Source organism: Sorex fumeus, unplaced genomic scaffold (genome assembly GCF_029834395.1).
Source record: "Sorex fumeus unplaced genomic scaffold, SorFum_2.1 ptg000009l, whole genome shotgun sequence".
Lineage (NCBI taxonomy): Eukaryota > Metazoa > Chordata > Mammalia > Eulipotyphla > Soricidae > Sorex > Sorex fumeus.
This window is the reverse complement of record NW_026606066.1, coordinates 26,013,509-26,040,952: the sequence shown is the minus strand read 5'-3', so window position 1 is coordinate 26,040,952 and position 27,444 is coordinate 26,013,509. Positions and strand designations below refer to the sequence as shown.

The 27,444-nt window shown below is 38.0% G+C and overlaps 1 protein-coding gene across 4 annotated transcripts in view; it reads right to left on the bottom strand.

The window, feature by feature from the left end:
• The window catches only part of MAP3K20 (mitogen-activated protein kinase kinase kinase 20), a 187,925-nt gene that overhangs the window by 93,630 nt on the left and 66,851 nt on the right, over nt 1–27,444 (bottom strand). For all 4 annotated transcript variants that reach the window (XM_056110344.1, XM_056110347.1, XM_056110345.1 and 1 more), the window contains exons 3-5: nt 11,390–11,477; nt 6,438–6,539; nt 1,669–1,734 (exon numbers count right to left, since the gene is read on the bottom strand). In XM_056110344.1, the coding sequence (XP_055966319.1) occupies nt 1,669–1,734; nt 6,438–6,539; nt 11,390–11,477 (256 nt within the window). The remainder of the gene's footprint in view (nt 1–1,668; nt 1,735–6,437; nt 6,540–11,389; nt 11,478–27,444) is intronic.

The following is a 27,444-nucleotide window of genomic DNA, read 5'->3' as shown; positions in this document are numbered from 1 at the left end:
ACTTAATAGCATAAATACCATAGTCAGTCATTGTAAAAATATCTTTAAATTAGTCTTAATATAAGATTAATAAATGCTCTTTAAAATATAATAGAAAATAAAATATAAACTACAAGAGTCATTTTAATCCCTCTCTTCATAAAAGAAATAGCTGTATATTTGGCTTATATTGTTTCAGTGAGTATTCCTAAATAAGTATTGTTTCAGTGAGTATTCCTAAATAATTCCAAAATGTGATTTAATGAAATGGAGACATTCTTCATTGCTATTTAGTTTTTATGATGACACTGTAGAGTAACCCATAATTTAATAATTCTTATTTCCTGAGGTACTTGGAATCTATTGGTAAAGTAGATCAACAGGAAAGAAATCCAGTAACATAGTTTGAAATTCTGGGTGTGAATTTATTTTATAAAATTTTATAAAACCATAAAACTTTGATATTTCCTACTAGCTCTTAGATTGTTTTCTTATCCTAAAGACTTCCATTTAGCATATGGTATATCAAAGCGTTTACTTCTAAAATATTATGTCTAGGGCACCTTTTGGATCTTGGCATCTTTTCGATCTAAGAAGATCTATACAAGAACAATCAAACAGTGTCACTTGGCAGGGTGGGGCTTCAACTCAGAATACTGATAAGTGGTAGCTGCCGACTTCCTTTTTATACCTTAGGAATTTCACAGTCCTGGAGGATAAACAGGAGCAGCTGGTCAACCTTCCCTACGCCTGTTCCTCCACTTGCCATCACTACCCATTTCAACAATCTCGGGCTATTAGAAAATACCCACATTTTAATTGCAACTATTTAAGGAGTCTCTAAAAAGGAATGATATTTTTTTCTTAGAAGAATCACTTGAAAGCACAGAAATAAATTAAAACATATAACTGAGTTGATAGCAAGGTGGTTTTTGTTGCTGTTGTTGCTTTGGTTTTTTTTTTTTTTGGTGGGGGGACTATTTTGTAGCAAACCCTGATAAAGGCTAGCTAACTGATGTCACTGCCTTTCTGTGTTAATTTTCAAGTGATGTAATCTAAGAAGCATTTTTTTTTTACCTCTTCACTTGGAGGTAATGTCTAGTTCTGAAAATCATTTTCAAATGTGCATTCTCCAAATTATAAAATACATAAGCAAACTTTAGAAAGTGAAAAAAGAAGAAAAGAAAAGCATTTACTTAAATATGTTAATTATTTGAGGGAAATTAGTCCAAGCAATATGACTGACAAAATAATTCAGAAATAACAAGGTGGGGGGATTACCCCTCAAAATTGCTAGCACAGAAAACAATTTAAAAATAGGAAGACTAGAAACACACGATTGAACACTTTGAACAATACCTCTTTTAGAAACTATTCTAGAGAAATAATTATGGCTGTGTTGAAAATTTTGCCAAAAGATATTAAGCTCACTAATTTTTTATCATTGGAAAAAAGGAGACAACCCAAATGTCCACATTCTGTGGTATTCATATCATACATTACTCTGCACTCTCTGGAAACAGTGTGAAGAATTTTTATATTTATTAACAGTGGAAAAATTTTCATGATATCTGTGGCAGGACAAACAAAAGTTTACAAAAGATATTGGAAGCATGATGCTTATATCTGCAAACACACACATGTATTTTGTAATAAAATGAGTAAAGTAAAAACATATGACTATATTACCGTTTCTTGACTTGAGATCTCTATGAATCACCTTGACAGGAGCCTCCATATGTAAATAGTGCATCCCTATTCACACAGGAAGAAACAAAGACATTAATTATTTTCCACACTGCATCCAGGTTTACCTTTCATATTTTTACAAAGTATTCAATGGCAGAAACTAAAGACATGTGTTCTAATCTTCTAAGTATTTGGTAAGAATAGATAGTTTATATATAGCTATATTAGAAAGTGTATAAACTATATTTATAAGTAAAAATTACATATTTTACCTTATTGGGGGACACACCTGGTGATGCTCAGGGATTACTCTTGGTTCTGCACTCAGGAATTACTCCTAATGGTGCTTGGAGAACTTGAGCTGAGGATTGAACCCAGACTGGCCGAGTGCAAGGCAATTGCCTCACCCACTGCACTAGCAATCCAGCCCCCCAAAAGTTATATTTAATCTCTTAAATATTGTAATTTGATTATAGATAGATAAAGTTACTACAGTACCTAATAAGGACACCTTAAATTTCTGAAGTCTGCTTGAAAGTAGCACAGTTTCCACTATGAAGTGCTCCAAGGTATTCCACCACCAACTACATTTTCTCTCAGAAAACCTTGGGAGCAAAACCTCCAGTCTGTATTTGGGTGTTTGCACTAACCCAGTTCCAAATTGGTTTATTTTCTCAGTACTCATTCCAACTAGAACTTGGCAGTGGAGGAGGGGTAGAATTTGGAAGAACCGATCAGGTTCTTTAGTCCAGGCTGGCAAGAGATGTTCAAATACAAAAATATATAGTAAGTTATGAAATGTTTCATTCTTTTAGTAAGAATAAATGTTTGAGATAATTTCTATTTAAGTGCACTACTGAATTCTCTCCAATATATTTAGTGTGTAAGTAAAGTTCTATGAAATCAATGTACAAAAATTAACTGAAACCTACATTACATACTTTAAAAGGCATATATCTCATAGTTACCCCCAGTAATGTTTTTTTTGGGGGCAAGGGCCATACTCTTGGGGTAACATGGAATACCAGGGATTGAACTCAGGCCTCCTGCATACAATATAAGTGCTCAGTCCACCGAGGTTTTTTCCCTTTGGCCCCAGTAACATTTTTCTGCAGTATTATCTATTACCTTCAAATAAAGAAAAAGAACAATTTTTACTAAACCAATTTCTTTCCCTTTATTTCTCAAGTTGCCATTCTAAATAATGGAACAGTGCTCCCCCCACCACTTCTTTTGTTAATAAACTATCCATTGAACATAAGTTAATAACTAGCCTTTTGTTCTTTTTTTAAGTAGATAAAAACTTCAATTTTATAAAGGCTAATTTAAAAAATAATTTATTTTTTTACTATACTGATTGTTATATATTAAGGAATCATAAAAGAACAAAGAAAATAAAGTTAAAATTCTTGCCATGTAATGATATTACTGAAAAGAGTCATGTTAACAAAAGTATTAGTAATTTAGACAATCTTTAAGAAGTGAGTAGAATAAAGGAAGTCTTTCTTCTATTATGAAATTCTATAGACTTCAAACTGTGAAAATTCAATAGTTACAACTTGGCTAGCTTTTAGTAATTTTTATGACTGAATTTCATAGTTGCTTCTTTCTTGCTTTAAGAATCAAATTTCTGAATACTTTTTCAGGCATAATTTGTTTAATAAGTATTAGAGATAGAAGAAGACAGATTCTATACTTGTTGGTAAGAATTTTTTTTTAAAAATACACAAAATATACCATATTTTGTATATAGTGAACAGAATATATATTATAAAATATTTAGTATATATATAAAATCAGCAATAGCATATAAAATTCCATTACTTTTGTTTTTATAGAGTTACCTACTATTCTGATTCACTTGTATTTCAAACAATTAGAGAGGTTAAAAATACTTTTATCAGACCTGTGATTCAGAGTTTCCTAAAAAGATCTGGCATGTTTCATTTGGGGTTTAGCAGAGATCTGGAATCAATAGTGATTTTGAGATAGAGCAAAGTTTATCTGCTTTTTTTTTTGCCTCAATTGGCAATGCTCAGTGGTTAATCCTAGCTCTGCACTCAGGAATTACTCCTGGTGGTGCTCAGTGGACCCATTTGGGATTTCAGGGATTGAACCTGGATTAGCCTGGATTGGCAAAACAAGCGCCTGACTGCTATACTATCTCTCTGGGACCTAAATTTATTTGCCTTAAAATACTCCTTTTATGCTTTGCAGGTGGACTCAGAGAATTTTCAGATAAACTTGCTGGTATTCTTTCTGTATGATCTCAGATAAACTCTCCCTCTATTCTTTTTCACACTCAGAAAGAAGAAAGTTATTTATTGGCTTAAGAAGATTTTATTCTTCTGTGATCTTAAGCAACATCTACAGGCATGAATCAACTTGGTTTTAAAATGAATTGTTAAATCTTTTACTTATCAATATTTTGTTGCTTCAGCAGCTTCAATCATGGTTAAACTCAAAAGGACATAGCTGAATTGGTGCAGAAGCAATACAAATCAAACCCTTGTTCTACAAGTTCTACAGTGAGCATTACTAGAGTGGATCAAAGTCATTCCAAAAGTCTTGACGTCTTCTTCCTTTTATAGGCTATTTTAAATTTTAACCGTGACTGCTGTCCATAAATAATTCTATTCTCTGCTTTACTTTTATCACTTGAGGCTCAACACATTAAACTTTGATTTTGATATTTATTCACCAGCCACAAAAAAGATAATTTTATTGATGTGGTTTGGCTCACTGGTGTATGATATACTTCTGTTCTCTCCTTCCTTATTCTTTCCTATTCCTTCTCATTCAGGATACCAACCTTCCTGAGAAAACCCAGAATTGAAGGGTGAACTGGTACCAAGAGACTTGATCTCTGATAGGAACTTTACAGGGGAAGGGGCCAGGAGAGCAGGGATATTTAGAGTGTGCCCAGCAGGAAGCAGGAAGACTGAAGTCAGCACATTTGTTTGCTGTCTATCCTCCCAAGTGCCATTAAGTAATAACGTGGTGTATATTTGACTGAGCACCCTACAAGCAAATGACTCTAAGGTGAAGTGCTTTAAATGGAGAGAGAGAGAACAAAAGGGAATGACCTGTCACAGAGGCAGGGTGGAATGGAGAGGGGGTGGGGGTGGGAGGGATACTGGGATCAATGGTGGTGGAAAATGGGCACTGGTGGAGGGATGGGTACTCGATCATTGTATAACTGAAACCCAAGCACAAAAATTTGTAAGTCTACAACTGTACCTCATGGTGTTTTGCTAATAAAAATTTAAAAAAGGAAAAAAAAGAAAAAAACTAAAGAAAGGACTACTTGTCTATGTGCTTACATTTATGGAAGTTTCCACTATGCTTCAGGCAGTTCCAGTAACACTGCAATGCTTGGCTTACAAATGGGTGGTCGCTGTGTATACTGACACTCAGCTCTGATGTCACATGAAAATGGCTTCAAGAACGCAAGATTTTAAGACTGACTTGAGATGCCTGAAGCCTGAATACACAATTAAGCTAGAAACAGCCAGTCTTAAGTACATCATCCTAAATACTGAATTATTATTTTTATAAAATAATGAAATATATCATTCAGCAGCAAATGTAGCATGCATTTTTTTCATTTTCCCTCTATATAGAATTTTTCAAGTATTAAAAAACTTGAAAGTGATATGCCAAGTTTCTAAAGAAAGAGTATTATTTTTATGAAAGCAAAGTATAAGAGGTTTTCCTCATTAAGTGCTACATATCTTTTTATTTGCTTTGTAAAGAAATGTTTATAGATTCGAGGACCAAATGCAAGTAGTTTACTGCATTAAAATTTGGACACAAGTGGTTCTCTCAGGGTTGCTAGAATACAAATGTAAATATAAGTATTCATTACTTAGATTACATTGTATCCAAATACATGTTTTAAAAGTTAACAGTAAAATTGTAAACTCTTTTAAGTTTAGGTAGGAGGAGATAAAATTAAATGTCATTTAGATTGCTTTAGAATGCATTAGTCTGCAGGAGTTAATTGGGTGGGTGGGGGGAAGAGGCAGGAACTGGACAGGGAATGGGGTTTTGGAGCCTGGGTGCCCTTCTTAGTATTTCTATATATTAAAAATGTTTAATTTGCAAATTGACATTAAATATAACAAAGTTTGAATTGTTTCTACATGGCAGGACAAATCAAAACTTTTGCAAGTGGTCACTATTTTTAACATTATTGCATACACAAAATGAGTAGAACTAATCTTGCAATAAATCACCTTTCTGTTAACTGAGCCTAAGGAGAGAATTCTAAGATCAGGAGGCAGAAGATCAGAATTTTGGTCTTTCCATTTAATGTCTTAAGAAAACACTAAATTACAATATCATAAGATATGGCAAAAATGGTTATCCTGGAACTCTTAATTTTATTTTGGAACTTGATTTCAGGAAAAGAAAGCAAAGAGAAAAGAACTGCAAGGGTGGAAAGACCAATATCATTTCTCCAGTGGGAGAAATCTTCCTGCATTTAGTCTGGAAAACGGAGAACATTACAGAACACAATTCTGAGTTTAGTTATCCTGGGAGATCAGTCTGTATCAGTGCCTCAAGAACATTTGTTTGTGCCAGCTAAGGGGGCAGGCTTTGGTGGCAGGAAGGAAAGTGGGGACATGGGTACAGGAAAAGCCACACTAGTGGTGAATTTAGAATGTGTTGGAACCCTGAATGCCTGAAACAACAGTATTATGAACAACTTTGCAAATGATGATGTTAAAATAATACTGAAAAAAGAATACATGAAGCATCATTACCTTTGGCTACATCAGTGGCCCAGGTCATAATGTGATCCATGTCCATCTCTTCACTTCTGTTGCTGTTGATATACTCATAGAGTGACCCCAGAGAAGCATATTCTATTTTTAAAGGATAGATAAACACAGAATTAAAATCAAGGTACATTTTAGAATAAGGCTATAGAGTTTTCACTGGGAAAGACGTTAAAGACATCAAAAGTGTACAATAAAAATTGTTCCCTGTTTTGGCTTCTAAAAATTAATAAGACTCTGGATAGAAATTGACTAGATAAATAGTAAAACTTCAGTTAAGAATGAAATCAAAAGTCATTTAGGTGAAATTGAGAAATGCAAAGAAGGGAAGGCTGAACGTATATGATACAAAAGCAGACATGTGTTTCTCTAGAAACTGTTATTCTCATTAGATTGAAGAAAGACATAAAAAGCAGAGTTTATGTGACAATATAAAAAAAGCAAATCCTTGCTACATTAGGATTCAGTAGAAATTTTAATTGCAGAAGGTCAAAAAAGATTCATTATGGTGGAACAATGAATACCCAAAGGCAATAGAAGAAAGATCTTCACCATTAGACATTAGCTCGATTTGCATCAAAGTTGCGGAAAGGTCTTACCTGTGGGCTGAATAAGGCTCACAAAATTGTCTGGTCTAAACCTGGTACATCACATAGGATTCTCTCTGGCTGCCTGCGGCCCTTCTGCTTCTATTGTATGACTCATGAATTATGTTAAAAATATCCAAATGGTGCTTGGGAGAGAAAAAGGTTTACTATATCTAGAGATGTAATATTTCAGGTTGAGAAAATTCTATTCTTTAGTCTACTAAGGTTTCTAATTATAAAAGGGTGCTATGTGTTAAAAGTATGCTTATTCACTTTGGCTTTATCAGCTTTCTTGCTTTCTTTCTTTATATCCTACACACGAACAAAATCGTCAGATATTTGTCTTTCTCCTTCAGACAATTCTCTTAGCAAGACTCTCTGGTTCCACCCATGTTACTGAAATTATCTCAAGATATTGGAAACTTTCTATTGGCCTAGTTTCAAATTCATGATTTTTCTCTTTGGTTATCACAAAACTGCTGTTAAGCTACTGTAACTGGTGATTTTTTTTTTTTTTATACAGTGACTATCTTTTTTAACTGCAGGATTTCTGCTGAGTCCTCACAATTTTTTTTCTATTTGCTTGACGAAATTCTCTATTGTTTGATTCATTGCTTTCATGCTTTCTTTTACTTCTTTAAACATAGTGTGCTTTAGGTTCTCTGAACATACTAAAGCTTTGAAATCTTCATGTGTTAAATTCAATATCTTGGGATACTTAGGCAAGACTTCCACTGATGGCCTTTCTCCTTGAATACAGGTCAACCTTACTATTTCCATGCATGTCTTATAACTATTTTGAAAGGTGTGATAGGTCAGATGATATACTGAAGCAGTGCTGGATTCCGATCTATACTCTGAGGGTTGTTTTGATGTTTGTGTTTTCTGAATTGCTAAGGCTACACTGATTGATAGCATCTATTTCCCAGTGAGGTCTATAAAGCATCTTTTGGGAGGAGGGGTGGATTCTGGACCACATCTGACAATGTTCAGGGGATACTCCTGACTCTGTGCTCAGCAGACCATAGGTAGTTCTGGGGACTGAACTGGGCTCAGTTGCACGCAAGGTAAGTGCCTTAAGCCCTGTACTATCTCTCTGACCCTGAGCTGCATTTTCCCCCCAAATTTTTGATAAGCTCTGACATTTGAATATTTTAAAAAATTGAAATTACAAAGTAGTGGGAGGAGGTGGGGAACGAAGAAACATAGGGACAGTGGCAGAGAGTCTTGGGCACTTTGAGGCTGGCAAAGGTATAACAACCTTGTATAACAAAACCACAACATTATCACTACTGTAACCATGTTACCAAAAATATGATTAGAAAGAAAAAGGAAATCCTGCCCAAAATATCCTTTCATTGACCCTTAAAAAGCATATTTAAATATCTATGTCTCTGCGATGGAGAGACTTTGACTTTGATAGTGGTGGTGAGTGTGATATTATAACACTGTATGCCCGAAACTCAGTAATCAACAGAATTACAAGTCATGATGCCTAAGTAAAAATTAAAAATTTGCAAAGTATTTTCCTCTTTTTCTCTTTCTCTTTCTCTCTCTTTCTCTCTGGTCTTTGGGCCACACCTAACAATGCTCAGAGATTACTTCTGCTCTGCACTCAGGAATTATTTATTGTGGTGCTTGGGACAGTATTGTACCTACTGACTCTTTAGGGAGACAGATATAGATCTTAAAAAAATCAATTATAACTAAAGATTTTGGGTAACCATCATTATGGTAGGGAATGTATATAATAAAAGAATAACTAGCACTCAATTATCAATAATTTTGTAAATCATAGTTCTCTAAATTTAAAAATTAAGAAGAAATCCAAAGCTGCTTACGTTGTTCTTGCCTATTGTATATGGGAGAACCTGGGTTAAATATGCTGGTTATGAGGGAATGTGTTTCACATCCTTCTGGGGACTGTGAACAAACTCTTGGAAAAAATGAATTCACACCATGACTCAAGTCCCTTTTTATACTCTTCATCTTCAACTTAAGAAACTAAAATAGTTTATGAATAGTCCATTCAGTTGGAATGGACTATTCATAAACTATTAGCAAACAAAGTTAGCAAAAACAAAACAAAGTTAGCAAAAATCTTCCCAACAAAAACATTACACATCAGTGTATAAGAAGCAGAGTTTTTAATCTCTTTGAAACATTTCACCTCGCCCTTTTTTTTTTTGTTAGGGGGGGTAGGAGGAGGCTGGAGGAATTCACCCAGCTGTGCTCAGGGTTTATTCTTGGCTCTGTGCTCAGGGATCACTCCTGGTGGTGCCTGGAGAACTACATGTGTTGCTGGGGACTGAATTTGGTTGAACACATGCAAGGCAAGTGCCTTTTCTGCTGTACTATCTCTCTGGTCCGGAAACATTTCACTTTCATATGCTAAACAAGAAAAATTTAAGCCACAAAGTAAGAACCACATTTGGGCTGACAAAGGTAAAAAAAGTAAATACAACAAATTAGAAAAGAAAAAGCAATGTGGGTAACTGCGGTCTGTGACAGGGTTTAACTGTAAGATAGAAATCTCTCCTAAATGGTTAAACACGGTCTAGAGTAGATCTACCAGAGGCCTCCAACCTTACTGGGCCTATTTTCCCCATATCAGAAAAAAATTACTCAGCCCCAACCCTGGAAATCTACCTTTTATGGGGGATGGAGGGATGTCAAGGGGGCACTTAGCGTGCTCAAAGCTTACTCTTGGCTCTGCACTTAGGAATCACCCAAGTCAGCCACATGCAAGGCAAGTGCCCTACTCATTATACTACCACTCCAGCCTGAAAGTCTATCTTTTTAAGTGAACAGATTGCACCCAAGATTACCACCAATCCCCATCCCTACCCACCAATACTCTGGTTCCAGTGTCTTTCAAGGGGTGAAATCTCCTATTCTGCATAGCATTGACTCACACCTTAAGAGTATAACCCATTCTTAGGCAATCATCCTACTAAGAAGTGTACAGGCTTAAGATAAAAATTGCCACACATGCCATTTTAGGCATAGATCTAAAGATAGATAATGAGATAAACACACCCTCCACAAGAACCTCGATAAAGAACCATTTACCTGAACAGAAGCAGAGTGAAGTGTCCACCACTAGGAGATGGAAACAACAGCATCCATAACCCTCTGAGCTTACAAACCAACCTGCTCACAACTCCCTCAAGCCTAGCTTGCATATGAGAGTTGCTTCTGTGGAAGAGTCAGCTTTGCCTTTTATCACTACTAGCTGGAGGAGCTTGGGAAAGTTCACCAAGTTAGATTACAGGTTCTCATTTTAAAAAAGAAAATCACTTCTACTTAATCCTTAAGATTATTGCCAAGTGCAATTCATAAGTAAATGTACCTACTCAGGAGCAAGAAAGAAAGTATGAGTAAGCCACTCGCTTTGCATGCAGCCAACCTAGGTTCAATCTCCAGTGCTGCCTATCAACCCCAGAGCCCCATTGGGAGTGATTTCTGAGCACAGAGCCAGGGGGAAGCCCTGAGCACAGCCACATGTGGCTCCCAAACAAACCAAAATAAAAAGCCTAATCAAATCCATTTTTAATCAAGGCTTTTAAGTTATTTTCTACATAAAGAATCCAAATTTTTAACTCTACCGTAAAAGAAACCTAATCCTGACATCTGGGGTTTCTTTTGTTTGCATTAAAGATTTCTATATAAATAACTTGGTCAAAGTTATTTACTGTGAAACTGAGGACTATACTTGTTAGGAACTAAAAGTTGCTCATCTGATTATACAAATACGAGTATAAAGTATTAAAAATGTGTCTTTCTGTGTTTTTAAGTGGAAATTTTTTTCATGTGGTCCTTTCTGAAAAGGGCATTTCAGACTGCTGCTCTGAGTTAAATGATAATTTAGATCAAGGTCATTACCAACCCAGATGACCAAACCTAAAAAATATTGTTCTCATGTCAGAGACCCTGAAAAAAAGAATGCTCTAATGGGATTAAAATGCCTTGCAAAGAATTATATCATGAGAATCTCAAGAAATCTTAATTTGCAAAAGGTCACAGAGTTACAAAAAACATCGCTCATCCCAACTAATTAAATGAAATTTTAGTTAAACGGCACCTTTAAATATTGGTATTGCAGCTGCGAGTACATTTAAATAGCATTTACGCAGATATAATTAGCACAATTAAACATGGATAGAAGTGGAAACACCATTCTTAATTATATTGATATAATCAGTTTTATTAATGCTTTATAGCAACAAAAGTGACATCTGACAGTAGCACACAATTCATGACTAAACCTAATATTAAGCATTTTAGCATATTAAGGAGTCTAAAGCTAGGTAATTGGGGAAAGAAAAAAGTCAAATAATGAGTTCCTACCTGTGACGATTCCATAGTTGGGAGGTTCGAGGATTACTCCATAAAACTGAATGATGTTTCTGTGACTGAGGACACTGAGTATTTCTGCCTGTGCAAAGATCAAATACAAAACCACATGAAATTTCAGTCATACAAATTATAATAAAACAGATTTCCTATTCAATGATCTTTTACATACAATTTATACATAGATACATGGCATATGTCTTCAACAAGTTTGTAATACCAATAAAATTAGATTTAGGCAGCATTTTACAAAGTTAAAGAACTTCTACTGAAGCTAAGATTTCTGAAAAGTTTAAGAGAAAATGGATTTGAAGTGGCAATAAAAGAGGAACTTACTAGCAAGTTGGCATGATAGAGAGTGCAGGAGGACGAACAATGAGGGGAAACATATTTATTTACAGTAAAAGTCTCTTTGCCAACAGTCAAATATAAATGAGGTCTTTCCTAGGAGGTTGATAAATATGGAACTTGTATCAATTAGGTAAGTTGTTGTGATCAAACTGAGTAATAGTTTTTATAACAATTAATGGAATAGCTTCAGGTCGGACCCATTTATAATATTTATCTAATCACTCAAAATTTACTAGTGTTTCTGTGTGCAAAGGTACTATGGAAGATATAAAAGTGGGTTCTTGGCCTTCGGTAATGATTTTATATGGAAACCTTTACACTTTGAATTAAATTGTAGAAAACCATGTATAGAAAGAATAACATAGTAAAAAAACAAATACCACATTTTATACCTGCAACTCTCTATAAAGATGCTCTTTAGAATAACTGGATCGCACGTACTCATTTGAAACCTTATTGATTTTTGTTTATTTGTTTTGGGGACATACCCAGTTGTGCTCAGTTCTTACTCCTGGCTCTATGTTCAGAGATGACCCCTGGTGGTGCTCAGGGAAGTGTGTCTGGTGCTGGGGACAATCTCGGGTTGGTCATGTGCAAACTTAACCCCTGTACTGCCTCTTTAGCCTTAAAATTCTATTACTTGTGTAGAAATGAAATACATCTAATGAAAATTGTAAGCAAATGTATAACATAAGTTAAATATTAAAATGCTTATTACTTTCAAATGAAAGATACAGATTAACAGTAAAGAACAAAAAAAAAAAGGAAGAAAGAAAGAAAACTATAAGGTTTTTAAGTTCCAGTTCCCAATCATGAGCCACAATGAGAATGGAAAATTTTAGCTAGAAATGAGACTCCTCTTTGAGTTCTGCACACTGTGAATTAGTGCTATTGGTTTTAAACTTCTTTTAAGCTATAAGAATTGAGATTTCACTTAGAACCTCAAACTTAGTTAGAAGGTAGTATAACTAGGGAGAAACCAGAACGGCAAGAGGGTTGGCATGGGGTCAGTATGCAACTGCTCGAAGAAAGTTGATTGGATGAGACATTTATTAAGTCTGATTTGGCAGTGTTTTACTTTTACTGACATAATTGTTGAAGAGACCTATGAAATTTATTCTATTACTTGCTAAATGCCTACTATGTGCAGGGATCTTTATCAAGAAACCTTATTCACAGAATTCCTTTTTCAAGTAGGAAAAAAGTCTATAAGCTGAGCAATATTATAGCAACTCTATTTCTCATTAAGAAATAATAAATACCCCCAAGAACAAGAGAAAGCAAGATAATGATAAAACCTTTGCTACAACCTTAAACTGAAAAGTTTTTGTACAATTTATATATATATATATATACATATATATATAATAGCACAGCGGTAGGGCGTTTGCCTTGCACGCAGCCAACATGGCCGACGTGAGTTCGATTCCTCCACCCCTCTCGGAGAGCCCGGCAAGCTACCGAGAGTATCTCGCCCGCACGGCAGAGCCTGGCAAGCTCCCCGTGACGTATTCGATATGCCAGACACAGTAACAACAAAGTCTCCAATGGAGACGTTACTGGGCCCGCTCGAGCAAATCAACGAACAACGGGAGGGCCTTTTACTTTATATAATTAGAACAAAAACATATCTACCAAATGGAATAAGATTTTGCAATCAATCCATCCGATGAGGGGCTTAATACTCAAGGTATATAAGTCAACGCAAAAAGCAAACTAGAAAAATAACCAATTTTTAAAAATAGGTAACAAATCAAATTAACAAAAACACTTCCAAGAAGATATATAAATGGCTGATGGGTATATGAAAAAAATTCCTTATCATCAGGGAGATGCAGATTATCACCACATCTGTGAAAATGGTTTACATGCAAAGCAATAACAAGTGTTGAAGAGGGTGTAAAGAAAAGAAATCCTCATGTACTATCTCATGATGGCAATGTAAATTGGATCAACCATTTTGGAAAATCCTCCAGAGCTAAGCTAAAGATAGAGTTACCATATAATCCAGCAATCCCACTTTAGGGAATCTATCTAAACAATATGAAAAAATTCACACAAAATGTTATCTCCACTCATTATTTACAAGAAGGTTGAAGCTTGAAAACATGCTATGTGAAATAAAGGAAACACAAAAAATACCACACAATTTCACTCTTATGACATATCTTGAATTGGGAGATTCAGAGATATAGAAAGCATATGGGAAGTTATTAGTGGCTGGGGAAGGAAGAAATAAGGCATTATCGCTTAATGTGTAGATCTTCCTTTGGAATGATAAAAAAAGGAAATAGTGGTGACATATAGCACTGTGAACATAAACAATTATGCACTTAAATATGGTTAAAATGGCAAGTTTTATGTAATTTTAAATTATAGCACAATAAAGGCTATTTATTGTTTTCTGATCCTATAGTGCTGGGGATCAAACCCAGGTCTCACACAGGCTTTTAAGAAATAAATAAAGCTTAGATAGAATAGCACCGTACACTGTAGCACTGTCCTCCCGTTGTTCATCGATTTGCTTGAGCGGGCACCAGTAATGTCTCCATGTGAGACTTGTTGTTACTGTTTTTGGCATATTGAATGCGTTATAGGGAGCTTGCCAGGCTCTGCCAGGCAAGTAGGATACTCTTGGTAGCTTGCCGGGCTCTCCGTGAGGGGCAGAGGAATTGAACCCAGGTTGGCCACGTGCAAGGCAAATGCCCTACCCACTGTGCTAACGCAGACAAGAAGCGATCACATCTAAACCACAGGAATCATGACAGAATGTCCAAGAGTGACATTCTGATCAGAGTCCCCAAGTCACTGCAAACATTATATTTGAGTAAGCTCTGAGACTGACCCCAGTTGTCCCCAGCTAAGATCACTTTCTTTCCCACTTTTTGATTTGTTTCATAATAAGAAAAATTATGGGGGCTTACTTTGGTACCAAAGTTGGGAAGGAGGAGTGTGTTGTTGTTATTATTATTATTTTAAATCTGGCACTTCTATGCATTGATCTAAGATGGGCCATTAGCATAGTTTCAGATGTTTCCATAAGTCAACCAGCATGTTGGACCCAAACAGGCTCTAAATGGATTAAACCCATTGGAAAAAGAGAAGTCAAATACCTTAATTTAAATCTGACAAAGTATCATAATTTGATGAAACTTAAGAGAAGTTTTATTTCACCTTCCTTAAAGTAGCTTTTAAAAGTTTAATATGATCTTAAATCCTATTAAAATAAATATTAAAAATGCTTTACTAATCTTTGTAGTTATCCCTTACCCCTCATGCAGAATTTTTTTTTCAGCCTAATCCCACATTTATTTTGTTTTTTTAATTTTGGATACCTGCAGAGGAATCTTTAAAGGTTGGGAGATTTTAAAGCTTATTTTATATTTTCTATATTCCATTGCTATGATCTTTATCAGTGGTCTTCAATCACCTGTCCACAGACTGATGCTTATCTGCAGGAATAGACATATTTAAGAATTCTGGTCTAAAAGTCTTAATGTGAGAAATATAGAAAAACTAAAATTGAGATTACTTCCTTTCAAGAAAAACAATATAACAAATTGCCAGCACTCAACTTTCTATGGTCAAACCATCTGTGTCTGGCACTGTGAACTCTGTACTTCTACTAGTAACAAGTCTTTATCTCTGGGGGTCACCAGCTATCACATTAATCCAGTGGCATGACTGTACCTCACAGGACCCATCCTTGTGCCTGTGGCCGGTCATTGACAACAAAGACAGTGTGTGTGGCAAAATCCACAGGACACTTTAGTTTACAAGAATCAGATGCACCTCTTTGTCCTCCGCTGTTGGTGACATAAACCGATATCCCCATATTCTTTTCTTGCCAGTTTAAGGACTCTATGACTCCTTGCTGGCAAAGCCATAGCTCACACAATCAGTCAAGGGAGAGTCCCATGTTTTGAGCCATATCCAGCTGTGTGGCAGTGCTCAGGGTAGCACATGTGGTTATCGTGGATCAAACCAGGGTTGGTGGAATACAAGACAAGAGCCAGAACCCCTATGGAAACGTGATTTTACACTTGATCTTAGCCAAAAGGCCGATAATCGATGGAAACGTGATTTTAAAATGTTTCTATGGTTCTGAAATTTTCTAAACTGTCTATATCATTTATTTATATTGGTTTGGGGACCACAACTGGCAAATTTCAGGGTTTACTCCTCGATCTGTGGTCAGGGATTACTACTAATGAGGATTGTGGAACCCTCTGTGGTACTTGGGATGGAGCCCAGTTTGACCATGAGCAAGGCAAGCATTCTATCTGCTGTACCATCTCTCTGGCCCTCTCTCCTATCTATCTATCTATCTATCTATCTATCTATCTATCTATCATCTATCTATCTATCTATCTATCTATCTTTAGGATTTTGGCAATACTCGGGTTATCCTGATATGTATCAGAAATCACTCCTGGTAATGCTGGGGGGACCATATAGGATGTTGGGAATCGAACTGGGGTGGCCACGCGCAAGGCAAGCACCTGACTTGCTGTACTATCTCTCCATCTCCTATGAGTCTTAATGTCCAGGAAAAGGAACACATTATATGTAAAATATATGACTAGAACATATAAACATGAAAATATTCACGTGCATGGAAATCTTTATCTTATGATGGGATCAGGAAGAGGTAAAACTCTTTACCTTCCTGGGACTATGGCAGACCTATTTAAAAAAAAAAAAACTCAGAGCTTCTCCAGAGATGGAACATGGTGTTCCATAGCATGCCTTTAGGATATTTTTTCCCCCCAGATGGGGCCACGCTCACATTCAGAGCAATGGGGGCCACATTCAGGCTGCTCTAGAATGTGGTGCAAAGAATGGAACCAGGACCCTGAATGTGCCAGAAATGTGCTCTGCTACTTGGGTTATATCCTGATCCATGTAGATGCTCTGAAAACAGCCACAGGTTTCGAGGGTTCAGGAAACCAAAGGGGTGTGTGTGAGAAACATGGATCTGAGACTGATTTCAACTGACAGAGCTTCTGGGTCAGTATCTGGTTACGGAGAGGACAGTCCTTCCTGTCTTACATTTGCTTCACTGACCTGCTTGCTGAGCCCTGCCCACTCTACTTAACCTTCAAAGTGCCTGCAAGGAGATCACCTGACAGAGAAAGGTCAGATGAGTTTAGACACAGGAAGCACTCAGCAACATTCGAAAACTGAATGAACAAATAGTATTTGATGATAGTGGCATCTAGTGTGTTTAAATAATTACTACAGAGAGTCAGTTAGTAAATGTTTACTCTGAATAACACAGTGAAGGAAGAGTTTAATGCCAGTGGGTGTGAATTTGTCTCAGCATTCGTTCTATTCTTTTACATGCTGAAGGGTTACCAAGGCTATTATTTTGTAAGAGTGACAGCCAATCAATTATGTCACCGCGGTAGAAACCACATCCGGAATTTATGTCCCCCAGCTCAATGCTGAGTCAAACTTTGAGAATGAAAACTTGGACGGCTCCACTTTCCTCTGTGGGCTCTGGAGTCCAAACCGTACACCAAGCAGATCCATGGGAGTCTCTCCTGCTTTATTCTACTCCAGTCATGTCCTTGCTTCAGCTTTTAAGACGCACACTGCAAAGGCTCGCTCCTTCCTTTCCCTCCCTTCCTTCTTTCTTCCTCCCTCCCTCCCTCCCTCCCTCCCTCCCTCCCTCCCTCCCTCTCTCCCTTCTTCCCTTCCCTCCCTCCATCCCTCCCTCCCTCCCTCCCTTCTTCCCTTCCCTCCCTCCATCCCTCCCTCCCTCCCTCCCTCCCTCCCACCCTCCTTCCTTCCCTCCCTCCCTCCCTCCCTCCCTCCCTCCCTCCCTCCCTCCCTTCATTTTCTCTCTGTGTCTCTGTCTCTGTCTCTGTCTCTTTCTCTCGCTGGGGGGGGAGGTGTCACTCCTGGTGATGCTCAGGGATTACTCTTGGCTCTGCACTTAAGAATGGTTCCTGGCAGTGCTCAGGGGATCATATAGGATTCGGGGGATTGAGCTCGGGTAGGCCATGTGCAAGGCAAGCACACTACCTGCTATGCTATATCTCCAGTCCCAATGCAGAGGCTTTACACTCTGAAAACAGCCACTTTCAATTTTCTAGCTTTTACTTTTCTAGCTTTTATTCTGTATTTCCAAAACCAATCCACAGGCAAGCCAATCTTTTATCACCTCCCTGCTTTCCAGACCTACCATGCAGACTTTTCTCCCTTACCCAGTGACAGATGAGCCCCGATTCAGCAGCAGAGCTACATTCCAAGCTGCTCAAAGGCTCCAGACTGAATGTGTGTGTTCTGGCCAGCTCCGTTCTTTCCTTGAAATCTAATACCATAACCAGTGTGAGGGTGTTTGAAAGTAAGCCTGTGGGAGATGATGAGGGTCGAAGGGTGGGGTCCTCATGAATGGGATTAGTGCTCTTATAAAAGCTCCCCCAGCCCTGGTCTATTACTCATGTCAGGATACAGCCAGAAGCCTGATCTCACTATCCTATTTGACCTTTGACTTTACAGCTTCCCCAAATGTGAGGACAAAAGCATTGGTTCTGAGTAAGCCAACCATCTTCAATATGGTTACAGCAGCCCAAAGTGATGAGGACCTTCTTTCTCCCTAGGCTTGGGCCAACAACCTCCACAGCAATTGAATGAGACCTCTGATAGAGAAGATGCTGGGAAGGATGGGTTCTGAAAGTCAATAGCATTGCTTAGCACAATGCACCTCTTACCTTTATCAACAAAGAGCCAGAGCACTCATACTTAGCAGCAGTGGGCAAGGCGCAGGGGATATTGCCTATTGAAAACCCTTTAAAACAGTGTTTATAGATCAAAACACCCAGCTCTTTCAGGTACGATATCAGCAGACCACTGCATTCCTTCTGTGTCAGGCGCTCATTATTTAAAAAAAAAAAAGATTGGCAGGCAGAAGTCTTCATGTCAGTGATCAAAAGATTTACATGCACCAGATTCCCCCAAATCAGAGTCAAAACCAAGAAAATTCCATTTGATTCCCTGGATTTGTACCCCAAGAGTGTCATGACCAGGAGCATTTTATGAAAATGAAATCTTGTTCTTATACACATGGCAAGACAAAACAAACAAACAACCTCCCCCCCCCCCAAATAAAACCCAGCCCCTCAATTCCTAATATTGTGGCATTATAATAATCGTCAAGCATGTTGACTTGGCTAATTTTCAAGCCTGTATTCAATCCCCAGAGTGTCACACACGGGCCATGCTCCTTGAGTCATTACTGGCTTAATGAGACCCACTCAACAATGTGATCACATGATGAGTAGCAGAACTGTGCAGGTTCTAACACTGCTCTTTAGGTATTCAGGTTAAATAAAGACAAATGGATACACTGAGCTCTGATTCAGAATAGAATCTATCCTATGTTCCTCTTGATGTCTGACGTCATGAAGAATTTTCTTTGGAAAAAAAATGTCTAGACATACGGAGAAGGAAAAAAAAAAACAACCACTCCTTCTGCTCACTCTCCCTGCACAGCATGCAAGATTTATTACAAACATCTCCAGTGCTGGGAAGTCTCCCAGGCTCCAAGGTATTCCTGGAGATGCTCCTGGAGGGCTTCAGCGACTTCTGCCATGTGCAGCAACTCAGAGAGTGTCTGGGCTTCCCTCTGGGGTCAGACTGCTCTTTAGGTAAGTGCAGACCCACATGAGGGCAGACTTTCTGGGAAGGATAGAAGGGCAAAACTAAAATGGAACAAACAAATAGCAAAGCCCAAGGATTGAGGAGTCACCAGGAGTGACACCTTCCCCCCCCCCCCCCCCCCAGCGAGAGAAAGAGACAGAGACTTACTGGGAAGGATAGAAGGGCAAAACTAAAATGGAACAAAGAAAATAGCAAAGCCCAAGGAATGGGGATCTGAGAGACACCTTCAAATCCCCACAAGAGGACAAAGGATCTTCACATTCACAAGAGACTGTCACTGTGCAGACACAAATGAGCTGGCTACAATATTCCCAAAAGCATTATACAGATTCAATGCAATCCCTATAAGGATACTGATGAAAAAACTCTTCAAAGAAATAGATCAAGCACTCCTGAAATTCATATGGAACAACAAACGCCCATGAATAGCTAAAGCAATTCTTGGGAAAAAGACATGGGGAGGCATCACCCTCCCCAACCTCAAACTCTACTACAAAGCAGTAATAATTAAAACAGCATGGTACTGGAACAAAGGCAGGGCCGCAGACCAATGGAACAGGGCGGAGTATCCATACACACAACCCCAAATGTATGAACACCTAATCTTTAATAAGGGAGCAAGAAATGTGAAGTGGAGCAAGGAAAGCCTCTTCAACAAATGGTGCTGGCATAACTGGACAATCGCATGCAAAAAAATGGGCTTAGACCTTGACTTAACACCATGCACAAAAGTCAGATCAAAATGGATTAAATATCTCAACATCAAGCCAAAATCCATAAGGTACATTGAGGACAAGGTTGGTAAAACCCTCCACGATATTGAGGATAACGGTATCTTCAAAGACGACACTACAATGACCAACCAAGTGGAAACAGAGATAAACAAATGGGACTATCTTAAATTAAGAACCTTCTGCACCTCAAAAGATACAGTGACCAGAATACAAAGGCAATCTACAGAATGGGAAAAGATATTTACCCAATACCCATCTGATAAGGGGTTGATATCAAGGATATACAAAGCATTGGTTGAACTCCACAAGAAGAAAACATCTAATCCCATCAAAAAATGGGGTGATGAAATGAGCAGAAACTTTTCCAAAGAAGAAATCCGTATGGCTAAAAGACACAAGAGAAAATACTCTACATCACTAATCATCAGGGAGATGCAGATCAAAACAACAATGAGATATCATCTCATACCACAGAGACTGGCCCACATCCAAAAGAACAAAAGTAACCGGTGTTGGCATGGAGGTGGCGAGAAAGGGACTCCCATCACGGCTGGTGGGAATGCCGACTGGTTCAGTCCCTTGGAAAACAGTATGGACGACTCTCAAAAAATTAGAAATTAAGCTCCCAGAGAGGCAAAAAAGTACAGTCGAAATGACTTCTATGTTCATTGCTGCACTATTCACAACAACCAAAATCTGTAAAAAATCCAAATGCCCGAGAACAGATGACTGGTTAAAGAAACTTTGGTACATCTACACAGTGGAGTACTATGCAGCTGTTAGAAAAGATATAGTCATGAAATTAACATGCAAGTGGCACTACATCAAAAGTATCATGCTAAGTGAAATGAGTCAGAAAGAGAAGGACAGACATAGAAAGATTGCATTCATCTGGGGAATATAAAGTAACAAAATAGGAGACTAACACCCAAGAATAGCCGAGATAAGTACCAGGAGGTTCACTCCATGGCTTGGAGGCCAGCCACACATGCTAGGGGAAAAGGCAGCTCAGATAGAGAAGGGAGCACCAAATAAAGGGTGTTGGGAGGATCCTTCCAGGATGAGAGATGCATGCAGAAAGTAGACTATAGACCAGACATGACGGCCACTCAATGCCTCTTTTGCAAACCACAGCACCCAAAATGAGAGAGAGAACAAAAGGGAACGCCCTGCCACAGGGGTGGGGTGGGATGGGGGGGTTGGGGTGGTGGTAGGGATACTGGGAGCACTGGAAATAGAAAATGGGCACTGGTGGAGGGATGGGTACTCAATCATTGTATAACTGAAACCCAAGCACAAAAAAATTGTAAGTCTACAACTGTACCTCATGGTGTTTCACTAATAAAAATAATAACAAAAATAAAATAAAATAAAATATGGAAAAAAAACCCAAATGAGCTGGTTATATTGTAAACTGCCTGAAATGAGTCTGGGTAACAAAAGCATCCCACCCAAGCAAGAATTTGGTCAGAGACCACTTCCTGCTAAAATTACAGAGACACTCTCTCCAAGTAAAGCCCTTGTATCAAGCTTAAAATTTGAACCAATGAAGATCTGTCTTTTAAAAACCTGAAAGCAAGAATAATTAAATAAGATATTTAATTATCAACAGGTTGATGGAAACTTAAATTCTGTTTACAAAATGGAGGGCTCTAAAGTGACCACATTACTGTCATTTTTTTACTGAACAATGATTTTGCTAGACAAAATTATCTGCCATATTCCTATAAGCTGAAAATGTCTATGCATTTCTAATGGAAAAACGAATTAACACTTTATCAGTAGAGTAAGTATGCCAATGTTGTTTGACAAACTGTGCATCAATAACAAACTTAGAGGAAGTTATTGAATCTCTAGGAGTTGGTTGCCTCATCAGTGAAATGGGGAGAGTAATCCTATCTAGTGCCCAGCACATAGCACATGCCTGGAACACAGTGAATGATAATCCTTTTCTCTCCAGTTTCCCCTTCCTTTATAATCAAGTGATCATTGCCAGGCAAATCAAGCTAGTGGGCAAATTCTGGTCTCTCCAAGCAGCAATTTTACTTTCATATTTGGCATGCTTGACTGAGTTCCATGTGCTTAGGATATTAAGTGTTCCATGTTTATTAATATCTTCACCTCAATAGACCACTTTAACATTTCCAAAGCATTGATCTTGCTTGACCCTCATGAACAAGTTAGATATTCTGTTGTATTTAAGGATGAAGAAAACTGGATCTTTGTTCAAGCTCATTTTCTTTTTTTCTTTTTTTTATTTTATTGAATCACCATGAGATACAGTTACAAGCTTTCATGTTTAAGTTCATTCATACAATGATCAAACACACATCCCTCCACCAGTGCACATTCCCCACCACCAATCTTCCTACTATACCTCCCTTTTTCCTCCTTCTCCTCCGTCCCCCTGCCTCCATGGCAATTTCCCCCATTCTCTCTACTTTTGGGCATTATGGATTCCAATACAGATACTGATAGGTTATCATGTTTGGTCCTTTATCTACTTTCAGCACACATCTCCTGTCCCGACCGATCCCTCCAACCATCATTTTCTTAGTGATCTCTTCTCTATTCCAGGTGCCTTCTCCTCTCCCTCTGCCCCCAGCTCATAAGGCAGGTCAAGCTCATTTTCCAAGAGTCCAGTAATGAAATTCAAATCTATTCTTCTATCCAAGATATAGATGTCTATATCTTTTGTTTTTGTCTCATTTTTGGTGTTTTTTGGGGGGATCATACCCAGCGATGCTCAGGATTACTTCTGGAGTTGCTCAGGGGGCCATATGGTATGCCGGGGATCGAACCTGGGTCAACCACGTGCAAGGCAAACACCCTACCCACAGTACTATCACTCTGACCCAGATGTCTATATCTTCATCTATCTGTCACCCATCTTCTAATTTAAACCCAATAAACATAGACATATCTGATGAAAGCTACTATTTCTCAAAGTGATTCCAGTTTGCAAGTTTCTCTGTAATAACTACTAATATTGAGTTGAATGCTTGTGATGGTGTGTTACACTTGTTTTTGTTCTGAGGATCACATTCGGGGAGACTCAGAGACTCATCCCAGCTCTGTGCTCAGCAGTGACACTCTACTAAGCTCTGGAATCAAACTTGGGACTGCCTCAAGCATAGTAGAGGTTCTCCTACACTCATAGAATTCTCAGGTACTTCCAGTAAGCCAAGCACTTTGTCCTATTATCTCTAGTACAGACAAATTGCACAGCCAACCCCCCAGAATCACTCACCAGCAGGGCCAGGTTTAGAAAACAGGGAAAACTGATGCTAGAGCTCTACTGAGAATCACTAAACCACCAGACTTCACTTTATAAAACCAGTTCAAATTCTGAATGCAATGATGAGGCTGAGAAGCCTCTGTTTCTCTTAGTTATTGATGCATGAGGACAACTTCACTCTCTTGACCATTTGTCCCTATTGAAAGAGTTTAGGCCTTCTTGACTCTCCACAATTGAGGATCGAGTCTGGAACCAAGATCTAATTCCCCACAGGCACTAGGCCATCAGACCAGCCAACAACAGCCCAATTTATAGCTAATAAAACCAGTTAATTGCACAGCATGAGGCACCTTCTCTCTATGCAAAAATTACATGGTTAGGAATTTTGAGCGACTCTCACAATCTGATTAGCTAAGTGCTTTATAATATTACTCTACAGCGCAATGGAGTTTGATTATTTACATCCTATAAGAGAAATGTTTGCCACATTTATTATGGAAATCTGCAAAATCATTTAGAAGAATTCAGGCAAATTTAATTTTAAAACAGTCTGAAAAGTCCTTTAACATCTTGTAGATGCCAATTACACAGTGTCTTGAATACCTGGATTCTTGAGCTAAATGAATGATTTTACTCTTTCTGGTTTCTGTCAGCATACTTAGGCAAGTGACTAATGACAAAGGCATATGTGTCATCTGTAAGACTGATTAGAAACATAAAGAGCACCAGACCCTTAACACACACAAGCAAGGATAATAGGAAGCATGGCACCTTAAGACTTGAAGGAATTTGCCTTTTAAGGAGAGAGTGAAAAATAACACCATTAGGCTATTTTTAAATTGCCTTACAATTTAAATTGCAAGAAATAGCCTAAAAGTTCTATTTCTTATGAATTTCCCTAACATGTCTTTTCTTTGAGTCTTCTGGTTATTTTACTTATGTCTACGCAAAGGCTTCCATCACTCTAAAGATATTCAGAGAATTGAGTATGTTTTCCTATTCAGCCCAAGAGAATCACCTGGCTTAATATATTCTCCTTTATACCAATCTGGTTATGATGTAAACTTCACAATTATGATTCTCCTCAAAGTCATCTTTATGATCTTCCTATTTAAAATAAAAAAATTAAAATGCTGATACTCTTCTTTAACTAAATAAAAAGTTATAATGGTCTTAATGAAAGTATCTCTAATTTTCACCAAATGACCACTTTTACCCTTCAGTTCTGATGACTATTATAACAATTTACCACGATACTTTCTTTTTCAAATTGATGGCTGGAAAGTTTAGACCTAAGTTTGTGCCCCAGCGCTGTTCAGAGCCACAGCACTGTGGTGATAGCCTTTATTTTCTGGTTTTTCTCACTGGCAGGGCTTACTGGTTAAGTGACAATAATATATTTTGCAGGTGGGCAGGGAATTTCTATGGACAAGCTACAGACAGGGTGTTTGAAAAATCACTGGTCTAAGAGGTGCTCATACACTGTTAAAACTAAATGTTTGAAGGGCGAGTTTTTTTTTTTTTTAAACTAATTTATTTGTTGAAGTTCTGTGATTCAACAATACTGTTAATGATGGTTTCCTATGCACATAATTCTAATACCACGCCCCTTGCCAGTGTACCTATCTCCCTTCCCCCAAAGACCCAACACCCCTCCCTTTCAATCCTCTCTCTCCAACTCAGTTATATGGATCAGTTCTCCTGTTGTGTTGTCTTTGACCCTTTGCTGTTACCTTGCTGTGTGTTTTTATATCCCACAGGTGAGAAAGATCATTATCTATCTCTTCCTTCTGACTGACTTAACTCAGCATGGTTTTCTCTATTTCCTTCAAAGTTGCAGCAAATTGCATGACTTTGTCCTTAGAGCTCCACTGTGTTTATACACCACAACTTCCTGATCCATTCACCTGTAGTTAGGCATTTAGGTTGTTTCTCTATTTTGGTTATTGTACTAAGCTTGTACTGCAATGAACATAGGTGCACATGTATTCTTTCAAAATAATGTTTTGGGGATAGAAGTCAAGAAGTGGTATTGCTGGGGAGGATGGAAGTTATATTCCTACATATGGAGAAATCTCCACATTATAAAGAAGTGTTGGTTAAGGCTCCTAGAGTGGAGGTATTCAAGGAAATGGTAGTTATATGCAGAGAAAGGTGACCAAGGACAAATCCTGCAACTGGACAGACTGGGTTTCTTTGAGTTTTGACTTCATGGGCTGCAGGGATTTCTCTGTGAATCCCTGGAATTGTAAGGACTTAATCTGAGATACACAATAGTACTGTATTAGATGGTCCTATAAAATCATTTAGCACAGCTCAGAAAGATCTAAACAAATTATAAAATAAAAAGTAAAAAATAGGGAAAATGGGGCATAGAAAAAGCAGGGTGGAAAACCAGAATGGAAGTAAGAATTTGTATAATAATTTTTAAAAACCCAGGGTATGAGGGTTTCAACAATGAACCAGCAACAGATCTCACATTAGTATGACATGATGATTAAATATTGCTCTCAATATTAACACTTCAGTGTACTCCTTGGGTTCTATTTTGAATGTCCTCCCACTGTTCATCGATTTGCTTGAGCAGGCACCAGTAGCATCTCCATTGTGAAATTTATTGTTACTGTGTTTGTCATATCAAATACATCACAGGGAGCTTGCCAGGCTCTGCCATGTGGGCAGGATACTCTCGGTAGCTTGCCGGGCTCTCCGAGAGGGACGGAGGAATAGAACCTGGGGCAGTCGTGTGCAAGGCAAACACCCTACCTGCTGTGCTATCGCTCCAGCCTAAATTTAAATAATCATATACATTTCATCATTAGGTTTAAAAATGCATTAAAATACTATTATTAATAATTTTCTGTTCAAAAAGTTCTGCTTAGCGGTCTGGGAAAGAGCCCTCCTATTTTCACTGGTGCAGTTGTCATAAGGTTGAAAACCACTGCCTTGGGTCCTTTCATTATTTACCCATCTCAAACTGAGAAACAACCTTCACTGTAACCTTTTATCCTTATTCCCATTAGACCTGCTTTCAATTAATCACACCAAGGCTTCCAGTTCCCTGATTTCAGTTTTTCTTTTCTAACAAACTGGGTTTTAATGAGACACTAAAAACAATAGCAGTTTAAACAGAGGCTTATTCTTCCCACAGGAAACCAAACACTATCAAATTATATTCCAAGATTTATAATCTCATCTAGTCCTTAAAGTATAAAATTAATCATTTTCCAACAAAACCAAATTTCCTTGGCTCTAGGACTCTCTTCAGTCTATTTTCCCTGTATAGAACGACCTCAAGAAGCGACATTTTACACTAATTTGCATTTTCTGGATTGAATTCACTTAATTCCATTATATTCAGTGAGATTTTTATTCTGCTGGTGCAGGGTCCCTAAAGAACTTTTATTGTTTTTGTTTGGGGGGGCTACTCCAGAGCTCCCACATACAAAGTCTGCACTACAGTCCTTTGACTTTTCTCCCTAGCCCAGCTATGAATTCTGATGTTAAATTTCTCATATGGCTTATTCTGGGTTTTGAAATCAACCATAAGGATGCTTCTCCTTAACATTCTTCCATTATTCTCAGCATCTTTACTTGACATATGTTGATGTGAATAAAAATAAGAATGAGGCAGACACTGCATAACATATAAAATAAGCCAACCCCTACCTTCAAGAGCTTACAAAATCAAGCAAAAGTGCAAATAATAGCAAGATGTAACCCAACCACCATCAGAAGTACAAAGTGCTGCAAATGTTCCAGGAGGAAATAGGTGAAACTGGAGGATAAAGGTATCTTCAACTGGACTACCAAGAATGAATTAGATTTCAATCCAGAGCCGAGGGAGCTTGGGAGTCCATGCAGAGGGCCTGGAAGCCAGAGCTTCAGTGGAGAGGCACCATGGGGCAGCATGTCTGAGGAACAGTAGCACTTTGTTCGGTTGGAATGTGGAATTTATCTAGGACAGAGACAGGTAATGGAACAGCTAACACACACAGGCATGACAGCACATGCCAGTTTGGTTTTCCTGCTGAATTCCAATGCAAGCATCTCCCACA